General features: G+C 39.5%; 1 protein-coding gene across 5 annotated transcripts in view; it reads left to right on the plus strand.

Annotated features, from left to right (window-relative positions):
- AOPEP (aminopeptidase O (putative)) overlaps window positions 1-22,780 on the plus strand; it is a 384,314-nt gene that overhangs the window by 42,255 nt on the left and 319,279 nt on the right. For all 5 annotated transcript variants that reach the window (XM_056127530.1, XM_056127531.1, XM_056127532.1 and 2 more), the window contains exon 2: window positions 10,602-11,536. In XM_056127530.1, the coding sequence (XP_055983505.1) occupies window positions 10,740-11,536 (797 nt within the window). In that variant the 5' untranslated portion in view covers window positions 10,602-10,739. The remainder of the gene's footprint in view (window positions 1-10,601; window positions 11,537-22,780) is intronic.

The following is a 22,780-nucleotide window of genomic DNA, read 5'->3' on the forward strand; positions in this document are numbered from 1 at the left end:
TCTGTCCGTCTATCTCTGTCTCTTTCTCTCTCCTTTCGGGCATTGTGATTTGCAATATTAATCCTGAAAGATTATCAAGGATGTCCCTTTACCTACTTTTAACACTCAGATCCTGTCCAGAGTGATCATTCCCAGCTATTACTGTCATATTGGTCTCTTCTCTGTCTTACCTACCCTCCTCCCTACAACACCTGTGGTTGATTCCAACCACTGACCAATACTCCTAGCCTCTGTTTTCCCTGGTCATGAATGTTAGTCTTCCACTATATATATACTTTGCATACCACAAATGAATGCAGTCATTCTGTATCTGTCTCTCTCCTTCTGACTCATTTCACTCAGCATGATTCTCTCCATGTCCATTTCATGACTTCATTTTTCCTCACAGCTGAATAGTATTCCAATATTGTAGATATGCCATAGTTTCTTTATCCATTCGTCTGTTCTTGAACACCCAGGTTGTTTTCCAGATTCCGGCTATGGTGAATAGTGCTGCAATGAACATAGGAGTGCCGATGGTGTTCTGCTGAGTATTTTGGGCCCCCAGGGTATATTCCCAGAAGTAGTATTGCTGGGTCAAATAGGAGATCAATTTTCACTTTTTTGAGAAACAACCATATTGTTTTCCCAAAAGGCTGGACCAGTCGGCATTCCTGCCAGCCATGAAGGAGAGTCTCTTTCTCCCCACAGCTGCTCCTACACTGGTTGTTCTTGTTCTTTTGGATGTGTACCAGTCTCTGTGGTGTAAAATGATATCTCATTGTTGTTTTGATCTGTGTGTTTCCCTGATGATCAATGATGAAGAGCATTTTTTTCTGTGCGTTTTGGCCATTCGAATTTCTTTGAGAAAGTTTCTGTTCTTTTCATCTCCCCACTTTCTGATGGGGTAGAATTTTTTTTCTTGTAGAGTTCAACCAGTGCCTCGTATATCTTTGATATTAACCCCTTATCAGAAGGGTATTGGGTGAATATCCTTTCCCATTCTGTAGCTGTCTTTGTATTCTGGTCATTGTTTCTTTTGAGGTGCAAAAGCTTCTTAGTTTAATGTTGTCCCACTTGTTTATCTTTGCTTCCATTTGCTTGGTCAGTGGTGTTTCAATATCCTGGAGGGTTTTGCTGATCTGGTTTTCAATGTACCTTATGGATTCTGGTCTGATGTTAAGGTCTTTAGTCCATTGTGATCAGACTTTTGTGCATGGTGTTAGGTAGAGGTCTGAGCCCTTTTTGTTTGTTTATTTATTTATTGTATGTAGCGGTCCAGTTTCACAAGCACCATTTGTTAAAGAGGGTTTCATTGTTCCATTTTATATTTTTTTGCTCTTTTATCAAAGATCAAATGATCATATATTTGAGGGTGAGTGCCAGGATATTCAACCCTATTCCATTGGTCTGCAGGTCTCTCTTTATTCCAATACTATGCTGTTTTAATTATTACCACTTTGTGGTACACTTTAAAGTTGGGGAAGGTGATGCCTCCTATCTTCTTTTTTCCCAAGAATTGCTTTAACTATTCATGGGGGTTTGATGTTCCATATGAATTTCAGGAGTGTTTGATCAATTTCTTTGAAGGATGTCATGGGTACTCTTACAGGGATTGAATCTGTATAATGCTTTGGGGAATATTTCCATTTTGACAGTGTTAGTTCTCCCAATCCATAAGCAGGGGATGTGTTTCTATTTTCTCATGTCCTCTTTTATATCTTGAAGTAGTATTTTGTAGTTTTCTTTGTACAGGTCCTTTACCTCCTTAGTTAAGCTGATGCTTTGTAAGGTCCTTTACCTCCTTAGACTGATGCCGAGGTGCTTGATTTTCTGAGGATTGCACACTTTTAGCTGTGGTGTAAGCACACTTTGCTGCACTGCTCATTATTTTGGTTGTACACAATGGCATTTCCCACCCACCCTCCAACTTTGCTCCCTTGGCAGGCACAAATACTTTACTTTATATCTTGTTACAAGAAGTAACCAGTAGAAAATAGATAAGTAAAAGACAATTTTGTGGTGATTGCTACATCTCACAAACGTTGTTACTGAAGTCATTGACTGAGGATTTACTAAGCTGGTTGGTGCTAGTTGAACTGTCAGTGTTACTGTTTTCTTTTATTGACTTGGTGGTCTTCCACACAGATTTGCTGTGTTCCTACTGAGTGGTGAGTACTGTGAAACTTGGAGGTATATGGCCACATATATAGTCACATACTCCAGGAACTAGAACTATTAGGTGACTTGGCAGCTTGAAGAGATTCAGCTGTGTGGAAGCTGGTGGGTGTGTCCTTTGGTGTGGTGGGGTGGGTTGGGAGTGGGAGGAACCTGCCCTCTCCTCTCTTGACAAGGCCCCAGTTTTCTCATCTAAGATCAATGTAGCTGATAGATTCACCAGTTTGGCCTTCTTTACACGATCATTCGTGGAAGCTGGATCCAAACTAGTTTATTCTTTCACTGTCACTGTTCACTGTTCTCCCGTTGTTCATTGGTTTGCTCAAGTGGGCACCAGTAACGTCTTTACTGTGGGACTTCTTGTTGTTTTTGGCATATGGAATACGACACAGGAGCTTGCCAGGCAGAATACTCTCAGTAGCTTGCCAGGATCTCTGAGAGGGACGGAGGAATGGAGCCTGGGTCGGCCACATGCAAGGCAAACACCCTACCCACTTGGTTTTAATTGGTCTTTTGTATTATGTTTTGACTTCTATATTTTGATTTCTGCTCTTTTTTTTATCTCATTAAATAGACTTTTTTGTTGTGCTTTTCTAGTTTCCTGAAGAAATATGAAGATAGATTTCTTGTTTCCTGATGAATCCCTATTTATTACTGTCAACTTCTTACTTTGCTTTCACAGAAAAGTCAGCACTTTTTCTGTGTCCTATAGGTTTTGATGACTTGTGTTTTCATTCTTATATGATTTTATAGACACTTATTTTGTGGTTCATCATTTAGTCTGCAAAGATTGACCCATGTACACTGGAGAAGATGTACAAGATGTACTTACCTTTTTGGACTTGGATTACCCTATATGTATTTGTCAAACCCAGAACCTTGCTTTTCCTATAAAGCTAATGTTCCTGTACTGGTGTTTGTCTTGTTGACCTATCAGCAATGATAGAGATTATTAAAATCACCTTGAACTATATTATTGTTCTTTATATCTTTCTTCAGTATTATTTGTAGTTGCTGTCTATTTTTATGCTTGTTCATTGGGTACATATCTGTTAATGAAAATTAAGTCATTTGGGGGACCTCCCAAATGGTAGTCAGGAGATCTCTATGCCCAACTGGCTATTCTTAGCCAGTTGGGTGGGCAGTTCCATGAAAGGGCCAACAAGGATGCCATGTTGCTCACTTGGACCACCCTAGGGTGCTTAGGGTACCATGTGGTGCTGGTGATCGAAGCTGGATTGGCTATATGCTAGGCATGAACTCTAAACCACGATATTCCCTCTTGGCCCCAACTTAAATCTTACTCAGATATAGACCTGTCATTATTTAGTGTATTCTTCCCTATTATCCTTTTTATTTTGAAGCCTGTTTTATCTGATACAGGTGTGGATCCCCTGACGATTTCTTAGGCTATTATTTGCCGGTGTGATCATTTTATAGCCTTTTATTCTGTTTGTAATTAGAATATTTCAGGTGTATATCCCTTGTCAACAATAAAATGATGGATTGATTTCTCTAGGTACTCTGTGCTAAACAGATTGGTGAATTCAGGCGATTGACATTAAGCAAAATTACTGTTGTAAAGAGCTGGAGTGATAGCACGTGGGAGGGCATTTGCCTTGCATGAGGCCGACCCAGGTTCTATTTCTCCATTCCTCTCAGAGAGCCCAGCAAGCTACTGAGAGTATTCGCCTGCACGACAGAGCCTGGCAAGCTCCCCATGGCTTATTCAATATGCCAGAAACAGTAATAAGTCTCACAATGGAGACATTACTGGTGCCTGCTCGAGCAAATCAATGAACAATGGGAGGACAGTGCTACTGATGTAAAGGAGTTCTGATATCTTTTTAATGTGGATTCTGGGTATTTGAGATTAGTTCTTGTTGTTGTGATTCCCCCCTTTTCCCCTCAACTTGCCTTGTATTTTGCTACCAAATCGCCTTTTAGGTTGTGGGAACGTTCCCTTTGCCCCGCTTCTTGCTTGTGCTTTCTATATATGTTTATCTTGAGACTACCATGCCTCAAAGCTCTGAGTTCCCTCTTAAGTTCAAAGTAGACCTCATTTTTGCTCTCCTCACCCCCCACCCTCCCAATACTTTAAACTCCATTCACAATGATTTTTTATAGGCCTTCAATATTTCAACACCAGTTCCACCACCATCATCTTCCCTCCACCATTGTCTCCATTTTCTGAGACACCCCTCAAGCCTGCCCTGTGGCAGCCCCACTCTAATTTATTTTATATTGCTTGTTATCCATAAATGGCTAATAAAATGATCAAAACATATTTGCTTAGAAGAAAATTAATGAAAATTCTGTCTCACCATGTGGATATTAAGTTCTTATCTGAGAGATTACTAAAATGTTGTTTTAAGTTAAGCTTCTAGTTAATGTTAGTCAAGATTTGTTCACTTTTATATTTCATCCAATCTGGTATGCTACTACTGGATTGTCAGTGTTGAAGAGTTTGAAGATGTCATGCAGCCATGAATACAGCTGTGTGCTCCAGAACATCCACTGATTGGTCAGATATGCTGGAGTTAAATTTTCTCCTGTTGAGCTTACAGAGATGGTTTATGGGCGTATGACTGCCAGGACTTCTGGAAGTGCAGGGAAGTGGGGGAAGTTAGCTCATCCTGATTCTGAGTAGGCATGTAGCTTTCAGCCACAGGGACCCAAGTAACTGAGGTTTCAGTAGGGTTAAGTTCTCTGTGAGGTTCAGTAGTCCTGAGGTAAAGGAGTCTGGCTGGAGGAATATCTCAGTTTTGGGGTGTGGAAGTGAGTGGCTGCTGGGACTTTGTTTAGGTGGGCACTGGCCCACCCTCCTCGGAGAGTGCCCAGGTATCTCAGCCAGGTACAGATGGCCAAGAAGTTTTTGCTGCTAGTTGATTTCTTTCGAGATTTATATATGATTCTCTGGAACAAGGCCAGTAAAGAATAATTTACATGACGGTGGAGGGGGTTCAGCTGCTCTCCTTTCTAACATTTTGAGTTATGGTATTCTTTATTTTCAGATAGAGTTTCTTAGTCTTTTGTAAAAGACCATTTAGTGCATCTTAAAGTTTAGTGGACATGAACTCCTTTAACTGTTTTCATGATGGAAGCTTTGTGTTTCTCATTGAAATTTGAGTGATTAGGCTAGCCAGATAGAATGCTCTTATTTGGGTGTGTGTTTTGTTCAACGTGTTGGTCATTTCATATCATTCTCTTCTGGTCTGTAGGATTTCATTTGATAGATTTGCTGTCAGTTTTACAGGGGTCCCTTTACACACACAGAAGCGCGACCCCCCCTCCCCCCGCTCCGACTTCACCTCCCCAACACACACACACACACACACACACACACACACACACACACACACGAGAGAGATATGGGTGGGTGGGGGAAGAGAGAGAGAGAGAGAGAACACAAGAGATTTGTTCTTAGGACTATCTTTGACTTTTGCTATTTATTTGTAATGTGCATTTGTGTTTTTCTGTTTTGTTTATTTATTTATTACCATCTTTGAACTCCTTGACATGGGGTCTAAGATAGACCATTCATAGAGGAAGTTCTTATTAAAATTTTTCCACCAATGCTTTTTTTCCCATTCTTTCTTCTTATAATGTAGCCTCTCTTGAGCTCATCATTTGTTTTCTCAGTTTTTCTTGAATCTGTTACTTTTGTTTTTCTTCATCTTGTTTTTGTTTAGGGCATTTACCTTACACACGGCCAACACGATCGCCCGAGTTCGATTCCGCCGCCCCTCTCGGAGAGCCCAGTAAGCTACCGAGAGTATCTCGCTCGCACGGCAAAGCCTGGCAAGCTACCCGTGATGTATTCAATATGCCAAACACAGTAACAAATCTCACAATATTGCTGGACCCGCTCGAGCAAATAGATGAACATAAAATAGGAGGACAGTGACAGCGCAGGAGAATTATGTCTGGTGTTAGTGTGTACTAAGGATGAAGTTTTGATTTTTGCAGGCCTGGGTAGCCAAGTATGCTCCCCACTTTTGTTTGTACCAGTCTATGTTGCTATGAATCTACTGCTAAGAGTGGCCTGTTTCAGGTTTACTGGGCCAATTCCTCATTTATTTAATCCTGTGGACATTATACCAATGCTGCCACCTAGTGTTTGGTATTCCCGGAGCCTGACCCTTCTTATGAGAAAGTGGAATTTCTTTTTTCTTTTCTTTTCTTTTCTTTTCTTTTCTTTTCTTTCCTCTTCTTTTCTTTTCTCTTTCTTTCTTTCTTTCTTTCTTTCTTTTTTTTTGAATTCTATTGAATCACCATGAGATAGTTACAAGCTTCCATGTTTGGGTTACATGAAGCTGACACCTCAGGATAGTAGATACATGGGACGGATAATAGATATATGGGACAGGAAGATTGCTCCATAGCTGGAAGCTTGCCTCATGAGCAAAGGGGAGAAGGCAGCTGGAATAGAGAAGGGATCACTAAGAAAATTATGGCTTGAGGAACTGGTCGGGATGGGAGATGTGTGCAGAAAGTAGATAAAGGACCAAACATGATAACCTCTCAGGGTCTGTATTGCAAACCATAATGCCCGAAAGTAGAGAGAGTATGGGGTATATTGTCTGCCATGGAGGCGGGGGGAGGGTGGGAAAGGGGGGTATACCAGGGACAGTGGAATTTCTTAAAAACTACTCATCACTTTACTTCTACCCACGCTTAGCTTGCACTTGGCCAACCTGGGTTTTGTTTCTGTGTATTTCCCTGCGCCCCACCAGGAGTCATCCCTGAGTGCCACACTATGGCTAAGTCTTGAGCACTGCTGGGTGTGGCTCCCCAAAAACCTTAAAATAAACGACACAACAATCCCCAAACCCAAACCAAAACAACTTCACTTCTACCCTAGGGGAAATGGAGTGACTTATTTTGGTAAATATAGGAGAAGCAGAAGCTGGCTGTGCTTTACTCAATAATCTTATTCCTCTAGGCCTTAATTCTCATTTGGGGATAGTACCTTCTATTTTGGGAACTTGAACCTGATCTAGCATAGCCTTTGTGACTCTATGCCTAACTTTGGAATTGGGTTTTCAGGTACTTTTGATTCTCACACTGTTCTTCAATTTATCCTTCATCAATAATAAAGGTTATCTTTCAGTCTTCACTTTGGTATCATTCGAATTCTGAACATAGAAAATAAGATAGAAACATAGAAAATAAATCAAGATATCCTCATTTTAATTTTCTATGTTCAGAATTGGGATAGACGAAATGATTACTATTCATTTGCCTTTCTTGGACCCTCAAAACCAGGGATTCGGGAGGGAAGGAATCAATTTTGGTTAGAGGGATAAAACAGGAGATGGTGGTAGTTTTGATGAACTCCAGATATTTAAATACTTGGGGATATGATGGAGTTTCAGAATTTCAAAAATCATCTCAGTACAGAGGACAAATAATCATCAGAGAATTAAGATAGCAGGCATAGAATTGGAAAATAGAAAGATGGAAAACACAAGACATGTCTCTATTTGAGTGTGTTTAAGAATATGCTGAAGACCAAAGGATAGCTCTTGACAGCGGTCAGCTATCATGGAAGCTTGCTTTGATGGGGAAGGCTCTGTGGGGCTCATTTTCTGCCACCTGGGGCAAAGTGGTGAAAACTGCTCTATAGAATTTATTTATTTATTTATTTATTTATTTGCTTTTTGGGTACCCTGTGATTCTCAGGGGTTAATCTTGGCTTTTCACTCAGGAATTACTGTTGCTGGTGCTCAGGGCACCATGTGGGATGCTGGGAATTGAACCTAGGTCAGCTATGTGCAAGGCAAATGCCCTACCTGCTGTCCTATCGCCCCAGCCCCAATTTTATTCTTATAAATTTTAAGGAAATCTGCTAAAGTTGGACAACAAATGGTCATATATGTATTTTTAAAAATGCTAAATTGTTCTTCAAATAGCATAGTATAGAGTCACTACATTAACTCTGTCTTTGTTGATTCAGATTTTCCTCTTGTCTCTGTGTATTAAGGGTTTTGTTTCTGTTTTTAGTTAAACTTTTTAAAGAGTTCAGCCAATATCAAAGCCCCACTGGGTATGGCCTAGTGGTCCACTAGCAATACTGAGAGTGGTCCTGATTTTTTAAGAAATATAAAAATGGTATAACAGACTGAAGTCCATGCTTTGAATATAGGAGCCCTGGATTTGAATCCCTGCCTCTGAATGGTCTTCTGACCATCACAGGAAATGATCCTGGAGCACCTCTCCTTGTGCCTTGACAGCTTTGGTTATTAGAGTCCAGCCAAAAAAAATAATGCATTCTAGCATCTACAGGACAGAATTTTAACATCCTTCTAGCTTATTACATGCATATTAATGAAGTTTATTGTATACCACAGGGCATATTCAGACACTCATGCCAAAAACAGAATAGCCTGGACTATTCCTTTTTGCTAATTGACAACATATGAAGATATGTTGTCCATAAAATAATCTCAGATTACTTTATCTCCCTACTTTACCTCCTTTCTTTGCCGCCCTGCTTTCTCTCAGTTCCTAATACACTTAAAAGTAAGGTATATATTGGGGAACAGGGAGAAGGAAAGGTTTCCTGGAGACATTGGTACCTGAATTAGTATGGATGAAGATCAGAATTTTGCAAGTGAATGTTAGAGATGAGAGTCTGGGAGTTGGCAGGGTCTCAGACACAGGGAGGCATAGTCCAAATCATGTTTGGGGAGCAAGGCAGAGGAAGGAGGCTTTCAGCTGGAGATGAGTATGTGAACGGGGCATGGTCTTTAAGCCAGTACTTCACAAGGCTGTAGCAAGTCAGGCTTTCGGTCAGGTGAGAGGTGGATGAGCCTGTGGAGAAAGAGTAAATGAAAATGGAATGGAATGATATTCTAGCAATAAGTGAAATAAGAATCTAGTTGGTAGAGTCAGAACAGAAGTAGGAAAAGAGATAAATTGAGTAAAACTTCAATTTGCTTGAAAAGTCAAGTAATTGAATTGGACTTTAAAAATGCCTCGGGCGGTGGGGGGGTGGGGGTGGAGAGATAGTATGGTGGGTAGGGAACTTCTCTTGGATGTGCCTGACCGGGTTTTTCCCCATATGGTCCCCTGAGCACTGCCAGAAGTGATCCCAGAATGCAGTCGCAGAGTCACAAGTGAGCCCTGAGAACTGCCAGCTGTGGTGAACAAACAACCCCTCCCCCCCGACCACCACCCTAATATTTAGAGATTAAGAAATATATCTACTGGGACTGCAGAGATCGTATCAGTGTTTATGCACTTGTCTTGCATGCCACCAACCTTTGTTACATTGTCGGTATTACCAAGAATGACCTGAATCCAAAGTCAGTAGTAAACCCAGACACTTCCAGGTGTGGGCCAAAAACCAAAGAAAAAATTTTTTTTCTACCCACCTTTTCTTTTTCACTTTTAGTATAATCTACTTTTAAATTAAAAATACTATAATAATTAATGATGTAATAGTAAAAGTATAGTTTAAAAATAAAAATCTTGGCAAATTTAAAAATAAATATAATAAAACATACTAAATATATTATGATATAATAAGGCATATGCTGAATGAAATTAGGTCCACTTGGGGCAAAAATAATTTTAAATAATTTTATTTTGGTTGAAGTATTATAAAGTAGGAATACATAGTGATTCTGAGCTTTAATGAAGAATTTGGCATTTTATTACAACATCTGTTTTTGCATTTTATTTCTCTTCTTCCTTTTATAGGTATTTACATGCTTTTTTTTTTTTTTCACTTCAAATGAGAAGACTTTTGTTTGCCACAAGAAAGCTATTATCCGGAATGTTAATGGGTTTTCAGCTATTAAGATGTAATGATATACCTTGAGTATTTAACTATAAATTTGAAAAATCTCTGTGAACAATCTCAAAGGAATACTTAGAATGCACTCCTGGTAAATTGGCTCATTTTCCTGTAATTTACTGGAAGTGCTGCTATGAGAGCAGTCCTAATGTGAAAAGTACATTAATCCCTGGAGTTACATTGTATGTATTAAATTATTGTTATCAAAGAATAAAATGTATGAGGCCATTTAGACTTTATTCACATTTGTTACTTAAAATCACAGCAGAGAAACAGTCACTTATCTTTTGGTGCACAAAATTAGAAATAATAGATTTAATGTATCTTAAAACAAGAGGCACAGGGATGCACACTTGCCTTTTTACATAACAATCGCTTTTTTTCCAAAACAATAACTGTTCTAGTTAGAACAAAATTCTTTTGGCTTTGTGGAGGCCCTTTCATTCCAATGGAAACGGAAATATTTTTAGAAACGTATAATGCAGCTTTCTTCAGTGTCACTCAAAAAGATTTGTCTGCCTTCTAGCCATGAGCTTCTGCCACGCTGACAGATATTTAAGGAGTCAGAAAAAGGGTGTAGGAATGTATAGCTAAGATCTTATTTGGGATTTTGTCTAATTTTATTTTTCTTCTTTTCTAGAGGCCTTAAGGTTGTGGAACCATAAAATGTGACATCAGATATCTTGTCATCCTCAGCCATTTATGATTCTGGAAGATTAAGGCAGATAAGAAGCCCCTTCTGAGATTCTAACAAAGCTCTTCAGCCATCAACCACATTATGGACATGAAGCTGGACCCCTCCCGAGATGACCTGCCTCTCATGGCCAACACCAGTGACATACTTGTGAAGCACTATGTACTTGATTTAGATGTAGATTTTGAAAGACAACTCATTGCGGGCACCATAGTGCTTTTCTTTGAATCAGAAAACAGATTCAAGAAGCATAGTGGTTCCAGTGTGGGAATCTTCCCATCAGAGTCAGAAGAAGCCTTCAAATTTAAGAAGCCTGAGCCTTCTCCTATTCCTGTGACAAATACAAGGACCCTCTTATCTGAAACCGAATGTAATGATTTTGTATTCTCTGGTAGGGGTGAAAAAGATACTTCTGATAAAGATGGTAACCATGACAACCAGGAACAGACTTCTGGGACTTCTAGCCCAAAGCACTGTTGTGACAGAGGGAATCATGGGAGTGAAGATTTTTTGCTACTGTTGGACTGCTGTGATTTATCTGTGTTAAAGGTTGAGGAGGTGGATGTTGCTGCTGTGCCAGGCATTGAAAAATTGATAAGTTCTCACAAGTTCCCGATTGATTCCAAGGAATTTAGGAATCAGATTGTGCATGAACTTGTGACCCTGCCTGCAGCTCATTGGAGGGAGCAGTTAGACTATTTTGCTCGCTGCAGCCAGGCTCCTGGCTGTGGGGAACTCCTGTTTGACACTGATGCTTGGAGTTTACAGATCAGGAAGACAGGGGCTCAGACAGCCACCGACTTCCCTCATGCCGTAAGGATACAGTACAGCACCAAGCCCCATGGGCAGTCAGTGATGTGGGCCTCAGATCAGAGTGGCAGGTAGGTTATTCTGGCCGTCTCCATCCCCCTCTCCATTCAACTCCTGCACTGGGAGTTTTGGAGGGATCCTTTAACACAGGAGACCAGTCACTTAAGGGCACTCCTCCCAGGTGGCCTAGATAGGTCCATCAGGCAACTTATGATATTTAGTGCTGTGAAGAAAGTAGACTCCCAGAAATGCTGAACTATTAGGATTACTTCATGTTGAAAGATTACCTTTTTAAGACTGTTTCTAATTTTGGAGATTGAGAAGGCGACCTAATGATTAAATCCTGAGACTGGGTATGGCCTGGTGGTCCACTAGCAATTCTGGGAATGGCCCTGATTTTTTAAGAACTATACAGGTAATAGATGGTCAAACAGACTGAAGTCCATGCTTTGAATATGGGAGCTCTGGATTTGAATCCCTGCCTCTGACCATCACAGGGAGTGATCCTGGTGAGAGCTCTGCTGATGGCTTTCAGTGCTGTAGAAGGGAAGCATCGGTGTCTTTGAGTGAAGACTTTCTGAGAGCTCCTTCATATTCCCCATGGGAAGGAATATACTACTGCAAATTGGGCTGCAAGTGCTTCCAAATAAAGCAGGCCCTGCGTTGTGCCTTTCTTACCGTGCATGCCTCTTGGCAGTCCTGTTTCCCTGGGCTTTGTCAGCTGTCATAGAATGTGAACAGAGTCCCCAAAGGTCTAGAAAGATCTGTTTTTGACAAACGTGACAGTCACGCTTGCTGAGACTTTTCATTTGCGTTTCTTGGTTGTGATTCTTGGTATTTGATGCCAGGGAGACCCTTTGTTTACAGTGTGGGGAGAAGGAATTGATCAGTCATCGATTTTGAGGAATATATTTAGGTAGCCCTTCGTTTTTTCCTTCTTGACCTTCCTACAGTACTTGTTCAGAATTTATTTTTGTTTTATTTCTTTACACTAGTGATTACAAGTCAGTATAATAATTATTACAATATGACTAGAGGAATGTTGATCTGGTTTTAGATAGTGCTGGACTCCCTTAATGTAGGCAATGGTTTCAGTAAATTTCCTCTCCAGCCCACCCTTCAAATAAGTTTTTTATTTTTATTTAAAGCATTTTTAAAAAAAATTTCTAATAATCCTATTTCTGGTCTCTAGCTTACTCCAGTTTCCACCCTGCTCAAAAATGAGTTACCTTCCTATTGTATCTCTGCTTGAGTCTAGAGACAGCCTTTGAGAAAGTACAGGATTCGTGCAAATGTACTTGGGAATGAAAGTGTGGTGATTTACTTATGGAATAATATATGGAGTAGTCGTAGGAGGTCTTGAGGGAAAGAAACAGGTGTTCTTATTCTATATTCAAAATTTTATAAAATTATTAGAAATAGAGATTTCAATAAGATTTAACAAAATACTGTGTCTGACTACTGATGATGTAGCTTAGTGGTATTTCTCAGATGTGTGAGATCCTGGGTTTGATGCTTTTTTACACTCTCTCTCTCTCGTTAAAAAATAAAATACTGTCTGTGACTGAAAATTGTTACTTTTTTTTACCCTAAGGTATTTCAGTTTTGAACTAGAGTAATGGGTAAGAAAAAATTATTGACACAAAAGGAAATTTTAAAAAATGTTTTTTCTCCTTTTTATCTTTTTTAGGGGAAATTTATTACTTCAAGGTAGTCTTCCCTGAATAAAATCTTCTTAAGCTTCCCAGGATATTTAAGAATAAATATAGGTATATACTGGTAACTGAATATTTTAATGACTCTAAAGTGCCTAAGAATCCCAGATTGCTAGTGAGAAATATTTATTAAAAAAAAGAGCAAATAGCAATAATCATGGTTAGAAAGGTTTTGTGAACATAATTTTGTGAAAAGAAAAAAGATGTAAAAGAAAAATAGTTATCAACTGTGTGATAACTATAAATGGGTAAAGCTTATGTCATCCAATATAGAAAAGCTATATTTTAAACCCACACTTGTTATATTCACCCCTAAGTGACAGTAATCTTGGCATACCTATCATAAATTGGATGAAAACCTTTTCAGTTTTTGTAGTTATTGTTGTTTGGGGCTATGCCCCATGGGTCTCAGAGCTTACTCCTAGCCATACGGGGTGCCAGGGATCAGACCTGTCTTGTCTATGAGTGAGGCATGAATAATAATACAGCCTTACCTGCTATATTATCATTCATGCCACTGGATGAAAGCTTTTTTTAATTTTGATTTTACAAGTAGAAAAATTGATAAAGTTATTAGAATTTCCCAGACTACTCTATGTGTAAATTGTGAAAGGTAGCAACATTTCTTTGCATTTTTGCCATGCTCTTTTCTGTTCATAAAGATTTTACTGCATTTTAAAAATAGACAAATTCAATAAATTTCTATTTTTGAGTGTATGGAGATTAAAATTTAAAATTGCTAAATTGATACTTTAATTTTATGTTCCACGAGTGACTTTGTCCCTTCTCTCCATTATCTATCCTTTAGACAAATATAAAATGTTATTTTGTATAATGATATAGAGATAAAATGACCATTTAAGAGGCCAGAAGACCCCCGATGGAATGTGAACTATGAGAAAAGAATCATATTAAAAATGTATGAAGCATTACTGATGAGGGCGTGGGGGAAGGCTGACCTAAGTCCCTAGGAGAGGGCTGGGGTCTGTGAGGCTAATGATGAAATAATCGCACATAAGCACTGTCTGTAGTTGGTGAAATTGTTTGAGGGACAGGCCAATAATTTTTATATCACTCCATCTGTATGCTGGGTTTGGGCAGTTATGTAAGTAAATGGGCAGTGACAGGAGCCAGGGAGCCAGGTTTCTCGCTGTTGAAGTGGGAGCTTACAGATAAGAATGATCCATGTGGAAATGAGTTGGAATTTGAGATACAATATTCATCTTTAGCATAGAGACTAATAGTCCCATGCAGAAATATTTATTGATATGGGTATTCCAAGGGTTACCATATACATGTTCATTTCCTTGCTTATAGGGAAAGAGGAGGGAGGGAGGGAGAGACAGAGACAGAGAGGGACGGAGGAGAGAGGAGAGAGAGAGAAGAGAGAAGAGAGAACTTTAAATTGGAGAAATCTACCAGATATAAGGATAATGGATGGTCACAAGAAGTGCAGAGAGATTAAAACAAAGTACCTGTTCAAGGCAATAATAGCTAAAACCTCCCTAAATCTAAGTAGGAAACTGAGTATATACACAAATTTCTAAATGTAAAAAGGTGCATGAAGGCATATCATGATATCAAAAGTCAACCATAAAATCTTATCAAAAGCTGTGGGTTTAGGGGGAGTAGCATCCAAAGGCATGCTATTCAAGTTAATCAGATTTCTAAGCAAGTGGAAAGATACATCCACAGTTCTAAAAGATAAAAACTTCCCTTCTAGAATACTCTGCCCTAAAAAAATTATCACTCAAAAGATAAAGGCTTTCCTGGGTAAACCAAAACTAAGGAAGTTACCTCTATACTATAAGAAATGTTAAAACAAAGTTGCCTACAGTAAAAGCAAAAAACTTCAAACCTTGAGAAAAGTGATAAATAGCACTACAGAATTATAAACATAAATAAAAATGAGTCAACAACAGGGATCAGAGCAGTAGTAGTACAGCAGGGAGGGCAATTGTATATGTTTCTGACCTGTGTTTAATCCTCGCACCCCACATGGTCTGCTGACCTTGCCAGAAGTAATCCATGAGCACAGAGCCAGGAGTAAGCTCTGAGCTCTGCCAGGTGTGCCACCCCTTGACCCTGCCCACCTTGCCATCAGTGAGTCAACAGCAAAAGATCAAATTGGAAAGGAACTAAAATTTTGTTTCTGGGATTTTGGTGGTAGATATGGTAAATCATATATACATAAAAATGTGTTAAGCTATCTCTGAAGTTCGGTAATTTGCAAATCAATTTATCAATTTTATAAGAGGGACAATAGGTAAATTTAAAAATAGGGAAAATCCAGAGAAACACCTGTGAGGTAGGTGAAGCACTTATCTCACACAGCATCCTATCCGTGTTCAGCCCTGGCTACCACATATGGTCCTCCAGGTACTTAAAGAATCATCCCTGAGCACTTCCAAGAATGGCCCAGCCACCTCCCCCACACAGGGGAAATGCCACAAATATGCAAATTTGTTCAAAATTCTATATTCATGATAGCAGTGGTATAATTGTCCAGTCTGACAATATTAGATTGACCATAAATACGGATGTATTCAGCCATTCCTTTTGTAGGCTAATCAAAATCTGATAATTATTTTTAGTTCTTTTTGAGGGGAGAGAAGAGGTGCTGGGGATCAACCCAGAGCTCTGTACCTACAAGACATGTTTCCTATTAGTGAGCCATGTTCCCAGCTCCCTTGCTCTTTTTTCTACTTCAAGAAATCGATAATACTGACGTTGTATTTGTTATCTTGCTTAAAAAGAAAAAATGGGTCAGGAAACAATGACATACACAATGAAATTATAAAATCTTTAGATTGGAGAAATCTGCCAGACATAAGATACAGATATAAGTAATAAAATAGGGTTCATTGAATGACAGATAAATAAGAACTAAGGATATATGACTGAAAGAAATATAGTGTCCTGGAAAAGAAGTAGTAATGAAATTGGAACAAAATCTTGATTTTGTTTATAATGCTCTATAAATATTGATTTACATATAACTGATAAATACAACATACAAAAGATAATAATTGGACACACTATATATTGCAACTCTGTGTATTATTTTGTACTTACAAAGTATGTCGAAGGAGCCAGAGAGGTAGTACAAAAGCTAAGGCACTTGCCTTGTATATGACCGTGGCAGGACCATGGTTTGAATATTGTCACAGTATGTGGTCCACTGAGCATCTCCAGGTGTGGCCCTTGAGAACAGACTTAGGTATGGCCTCCAAACCAAAATAATAATAAAACTAGCAAGATAAATTCTACTTAAGAATTACCTTAATATTGGAAATAAGGACTCAGCACCAGGCTGTTTTCACTCAGGGCACCCCAGAGGGGGGTGGGCGAGAGCCCTCCCTGCCCCAAGGGACCCAGCCTCAGCAGCCAACCTCCACTACCCAACCACCACCACGCTCCAGGCCTTTTCTGGATGCTCGGGTCGAGCCTCACACACTTCGCGGCCACACGACAGATCATAAGACACTTCTTACCCATTTTCCATTATTACCACACTGTGTTTGATGGGAGTTCATACAGTAGGCAACAAATCAGAGAGAAATAGGCCTCTCGGAGAGCCCAGCAAGCTACCGAGAGTAACCTGCCCGCATGGGCAGAGCCTGGCAAGCTCCCCGGGGCATATTCCATATGTCAAAACCAGTAGCTGTAACAGGTCTCATTCCCCTGAACCTGAAAGAGCCTCCAATCATTGGGAAAGATGAGTTAAGAGGAGGCTGCTAAAATCTTGGGGCTGGGACAAATAGAGACATTACTGGCACCTGCGAGAGTAAATGGACGAACAACAGGATGACAGTGATACAGTGATTGGAAATAAATCCCAGTCTCCTTCCCCTGAAAGTCTCCTTTATTGGAATAACATTTTTACGAGATAGCAATATCTATATGAAACTATCAAAGACTGGTTCCTTTTTGTTTTGTTTTTTTTTTTTTTGCTTTTGGGTCACACCCTGCTGTGCCCAGGGCCTACTCCTGCTCTGTGATCTGTGGTCATTCCTGGCAGTGCTGGGGGGCCATATGCAGTGGTGGGGAATCAAACCCAAGCCGACTGTTTGCAAGGCAAGTGCCGTATCCCTATAGTATCTCTGCAGCCCCTTCAAAGACTAGTAAAGTGAAAAGCGTCTTCCCTACTATTATTCCAATGTGTTTCTGAATTTTAATATCTGGAAGTATAAAAGCCACATTTTTTCCTCTGTTGCTTAGCCATTGTAGAGCTGTGACACTTCTTGAACTTTTCCCCTCTCCATCAGATATTAGGTTAATTCAGGTGATTTTAAAAAATGACTCTCTGAACAAGTAGTTATGTAGCGGTCTGATATGCTACTTTGAAAAATAATGTTTGCTTTTGTTTAATGTATCTGCCCTTAAGGAATATTTTGATCAGTAAAAGGACAGGTTCAAGAATGTCAAAGGTATTCTTGGTTAAGTTAGAAAGGAGGGAGACTTAATAACTTAATTTTTTTTCTAAAGAAACACCTATCCTCCTAAACATTTTTTAGGAGACAGACTTTACCCTGATACCAAAAACAGACAGAAATACCTTAATAAAGGGAAGACCTATATTCCTGACGAACACAGGTGCAGAGATCTTCAAGAAAATAATAGAAAATCAAATCTAACAACACATCAAAAAAAAAAACACCATGATCAACTGAGATTCATTGTGGAGATGCAAGAATGGTTTAACATATACAAGGCAACATAATTCACCATATCAGTTGAAGGAATAATAAAAATCATGTGATTGTATCAATAGAATTAAAGAAAGCATTTGACAAGATCCAGCACCATTCATAATAAAAACTCTCAAAATGGGGAGTTGAAACTTTCCTCAGCATAGTTGAAACAATTTACCATAAGCCCACAGCTAACATTGTACGCAGTGGTAAAAAACAAAAATTTTCTGTAAGATCAGGCATAGGACAGAATTCTCACTCTTGCTCTCCTCTACTATTCACCATAGCCTTGGAAATCCTCGCTCTTTTTGTAGATGACATGATACTATACTTAAAAAGCCCTAAAGAGACTACAGAAAGCCTTTTAAAATAATAAAGTGGCAGGGTACAAAATCAACACGCAAAAATCCATGGCGTTTCTATACAGCAAATAATGCAACAGGAGAGATAAATTTATAAAAACTCCAGTCACAATTGTGCCTCAGAAAATCAGGTAATTACGAATCAACGGAAGAGGTAAAGACTGCTATGAAGAAAACTACAATAAATTACTAAAAAAAATAAGAGACCGTGAAGAAATAGAAACTTGCACAAATATCATTCAGTTAAGCGGTCTGAGGCACAATGATATAAGGAATGCAAAAAAAAAAATTATGGTTCACGGAGGATCACAGACTCGTTCAGATCTTGCGACCAAGAGCAGTCTTTTCAGCCTCTTTCTATTTGCTGGTTTATCATAATCACTGTCCAGTGAAATTCAAGAGCATAGGAAGAATCACCAATGAAATTCAGCAGTGTGGGAAGAACAGAGCCAGAGCTATGGAAAACATGATCAAGTATAGGAAGAAAAACATTGTCAGTTACATAGGTCACATGTTTCTCACCTGATGTTTCATACCTGAAAACATTGTCAATTACACCCTGACCTCCTCACACCTGGGGTCTGTGATAAATAGGAGAGGATGTTTACATCTAAAGTTTAGCTAACCAACGAAATGCAAATGCTCTAGATAGTTAAAGATATGTTCATCATGTGCTTATTGTGCTATTCATGCCATCTCCTTCACAATCCGGTGAAATCAGGGTTTTTTCATACGAAGTTCAGAGAAGTTAAATGACCGACCCAAGATTACACTGGAAAAAATAAAGTCAAGACTGAATCATGACCCTAAAAAAAAAATTAAAAAAAATAAAGTTTAGCTAGGTCTGAAATATGTGAGAAGGGGAAGCAGCTTCTTTGTGCTGCAGGAATTTGCTGGCCACAGAGGGTTAGTTTTGCCTTTTCTGTACCAATCAGATGCTCAAGCTTAGGCTAGCCCACTTAGTGCAATGTGGGGTCCTGGTTCTGCTTCCTGCTTGCAGGGTAGCATCCAACGACTCATCTTCATGATCTGGTTGGCACCAACAGGAAACATATCACCTGCTCATGGATTGGGAGAATTAACCCAATCAGAATGGCAATACTCCCACAGCAGCACACAGATTCAGTGCAATTCTTGGAATAACACTGAGCATGTTCTTCAGAGAAATAGATCAAACACTTCTGAAACTCATATGGAATGATAACCACCCCCCAATAACAAAAGCCACCCTAAAGGTTGCTTTAGGATTGCTTAAACATAAAAGGATGGGAGGCATCACTTTCCCCAGCTTCAAACTGTACCACAAAGAGGTAGTGATTAAAACAGTATGGTACTAGAATGAGGACAAACTCAGATCCGTGGAATAGATCATTGGAATGGAACTATAAGTCTAGAGACAGACTCTCAGGTGTATGGACAGTTAATCTTCAATAAAGGAGCAAAAAAAAAAAAATGAAGTGGAGCAAGGAAGTACATGATGTTAGGAAAACTGGTTGAAACGAACTCAGATCCTTTTCCAACATCATGCACAAAAATCAAATCAAAATGATGAAGGATCTTAATATCAGACCTGAATCCATGTTATATTGAAGAAAACAAAGGCGGAATTCTCGATAATTGACGCTAGCATGGTCCTCCCGTTGTTCTTCGATTTGCTGGAGTGGGCTCAGTAATGTCTCCAGTGTGAGACTTGTTACTGTGTTTGGCATATCAAATATGTCACAGGTAGCTTGCCAGACTTTGCTGCGTGGGAGAGACACTCTCAGCTTGCCAGGCTCTCCGAGGGGTCAGAGGAATTGAGGCCAGGTTGGCCGCGTGCAAGGCAAATGCCCTACCCACTGTGCTATCGCTCCAGCCCATTGAAGCTAGAGTCCCCTTTAAAGAGTCAATGCTAATGGACAAGCAAACAGAAGCAAAGATAAATAAATGGACTACATTAAAGAACTGCTTTTCAGAGGAAGTGAGACCCAAAATACAAATAGAGCCCGCACACTGGGAAAAAGTATTTGCCTACCACTCATCTAATAAAGGGCTAGTATCCAAGAGAGATAAAGCATTGGGTAGAACTTTACAAAAAAAAAATTCAAAAAAAGAAGTGAAACCCTGTCAGAAAAGGGGGAAAAGAGATAAAAATTTTCTCAAAGCATACAAATGGCCAAAAGCCATATGAAAAAGTGCTCTAAATTGTTATCAGGGACATGCAAAACAAAGCAGCACTGCAATATATCATCTCACACCAGAGAGATTGGCACTCATTAAAACCTATGTGAGCAGTGCTGGCACAGACCAAAGTAAAAAGGACCCATTGTACTGTTGGGAATGTTGACTAGTCCAGCCATTTTGCAAACACCTCAAAAAACTAGTATAGCTTCAATATGACCCAGTAATTTTACTCCTTAGAATATACCACAAGGGCCCGAAAGCACAATGAAGAAAGGACATCTGCAGTACTGTGTTCATTGCAACAGTATTCATACTAGCCCAAAGCTGGGAACAGCCCAGTGCCCAAAGGCAGATAGCTAAGTATCTATGCAGTGGAGTACTACTCGCCTATAACAGATTTGTACAATTTGTTGCTACATGGATGTTCTAGAGATTATTATGCTAAGTGAGGTTGGAGGGAGAGAGACCCACATAAAATAATTTCTCTTAGATGCAAGATATAAAGAAAGTACAGGAAAAACAAATACCCGTGAGAACTATCTTCAATAGGAAGCCTGCCCTGGGGCTGTGAGAATAGACAGAAAAGAGAAGATTACCATAGAAGTGGTCACTGGGAGGAGAAAGGGGAGCTGGAAGGTAATAAAGTGAAACCCTATCCGAAACAGTTCCGTACACCACAGAGCCAAACATTCAGTTTTAAAAAGTGCCTGTTATAGAGGGGCGGAAGGGAACCTGGTAAGGAGTGGCAGAAAGTGGACACTGGTGAAGGGATTGGTGTTTGGAGTGGGAACATTGTATGCCTGATACCTAAACGGGAGTAACTTTGTAATTCATGGTGACTAAATTTTAAAAAGTAAATGAATTTTACAAAGCACCAAGTGTGTGGCCCATTGAGCCAGAGCATTACAAACAAGTGCATGGTACCTGGACCCCCCCACCCCCACCCCCAGTAGCAGCAACAGCAAGGAGAAGGGAAAAGATAAATAAACTAATCTTTTAAAGACCATAGTTGGGGCTAGAGAGGTAGTACAGGGGCCTTGTGTGCCCCTTGAGCACAGATTTGAGAGTAGCCCTCAAGCACAGCTGACCCCAAATGTCCAAAATAGTAGCCGCTATCCTATTCCATAGGGTCATAATAGCAGTTGAAGATCTGGGCTACACTGTTGCCATCCTTGCATGTAAGCTGATGAATAGAGGACAGTTTGGTTACATGTAGGAAATTCATTTTTAAAACTACAATTAAAGAATTAAAAAAATGGAAGTTTCCTAAATTGCTATGTTTCTTTGGTTTAGATAAGGCCAGGATGAAATTCTCAAAATATAAGGAAAAGATCACGGTGAAATTCTCAAAATATTACCTTTATTAGCTATTGGAAGATGTAGAATTCTGATGTAATTTTAATTTGACTTCAGAACCAGATATTAAAATATATACCCCCTCTAAAAGTTGTACCCCCACTAAAATAGTTTGTATCACACAGTTTAGGAAAGTATTAAAATTAAAGTGAGCAGGAGATTTTTCAGAAAGGATTTTAGAACAGAAAGGAATATGTATATATATTTTATTTTTATTAGTGAAACACCATGAGGTACAGTTGTAAACTTACAAATTTTTGTGCTTAGCTTTCAATTATACAGTGATCGAATACCCATCCCTCCACCATCACAGATCCCAGTATCCCTCCCACCCCCCATCCCCGCTGTCCCACCCTGTCTCTGTGGCAGGGCATTCCCTTTTGTTCTCTCTTTCCTTTTGAGTGTTGTGGTTTGCAATAGAGGTATTGAGTGGCAATCATGTTCAGTCTATAGTCTACTTTCAGCATGCATCTCTTATCCTAGGAGGATCCTCCCAACACCAGAAGGGAATATTTTGAACTGGAGAGAGAGTACAGTGGATAGGACACTTATCTTGCACAGGGCTGGCCCTGATTTATTTCCCAGAACCACATATGAGCCCTGAGCCCTGGCAGGAGGAATGGCCACAGAGCCAGGCAAAAGCCCCAGGCATAGCCGCTGTGACACCAAACAAACAAACATAAAAACTCCAACTATTTGAAATGAAAATGAAATGGCTATTTCTAATTAGTGTCTTTTCTTGTTACTTGCTTCAACAAGTTAATACCAATCTTGAGAAAAGAAGGAAAAATACCCGTTCATTCTGTATATCATTATATGGTGCAAAAAAAGAAGCAGTACAAATTTGGAAAGGTTTGGAAGGTTCTTTTTTAGCCTCTTTCTCCTGTTGCTGCACATTCTAGATCGCCTTTTGTTTCCTGGAATCCCAGGTGAATCATGAAGAGAAAGACGGTGATGAACTGACTTAATTTAAGTTAGTAATAAAGATAACCAGCCTTCTCTCTTCCCCCAATGGATACTCAAAC

Source organism: Sorex fumeus, unplaced genomic scaffold (genome assembly GCF_029834395.1).
Source record: "Sorex fumeus unplaced genomic scaffold, SorFum_2.1 ptg000063l, whole genome shotgun sequence".
Lineage (NCBI taxonomy): Eukaryota > Metazoa > Chordata > Mammalia > Eulipotyphla > Soricidae > Sorex > Sorex fumeus.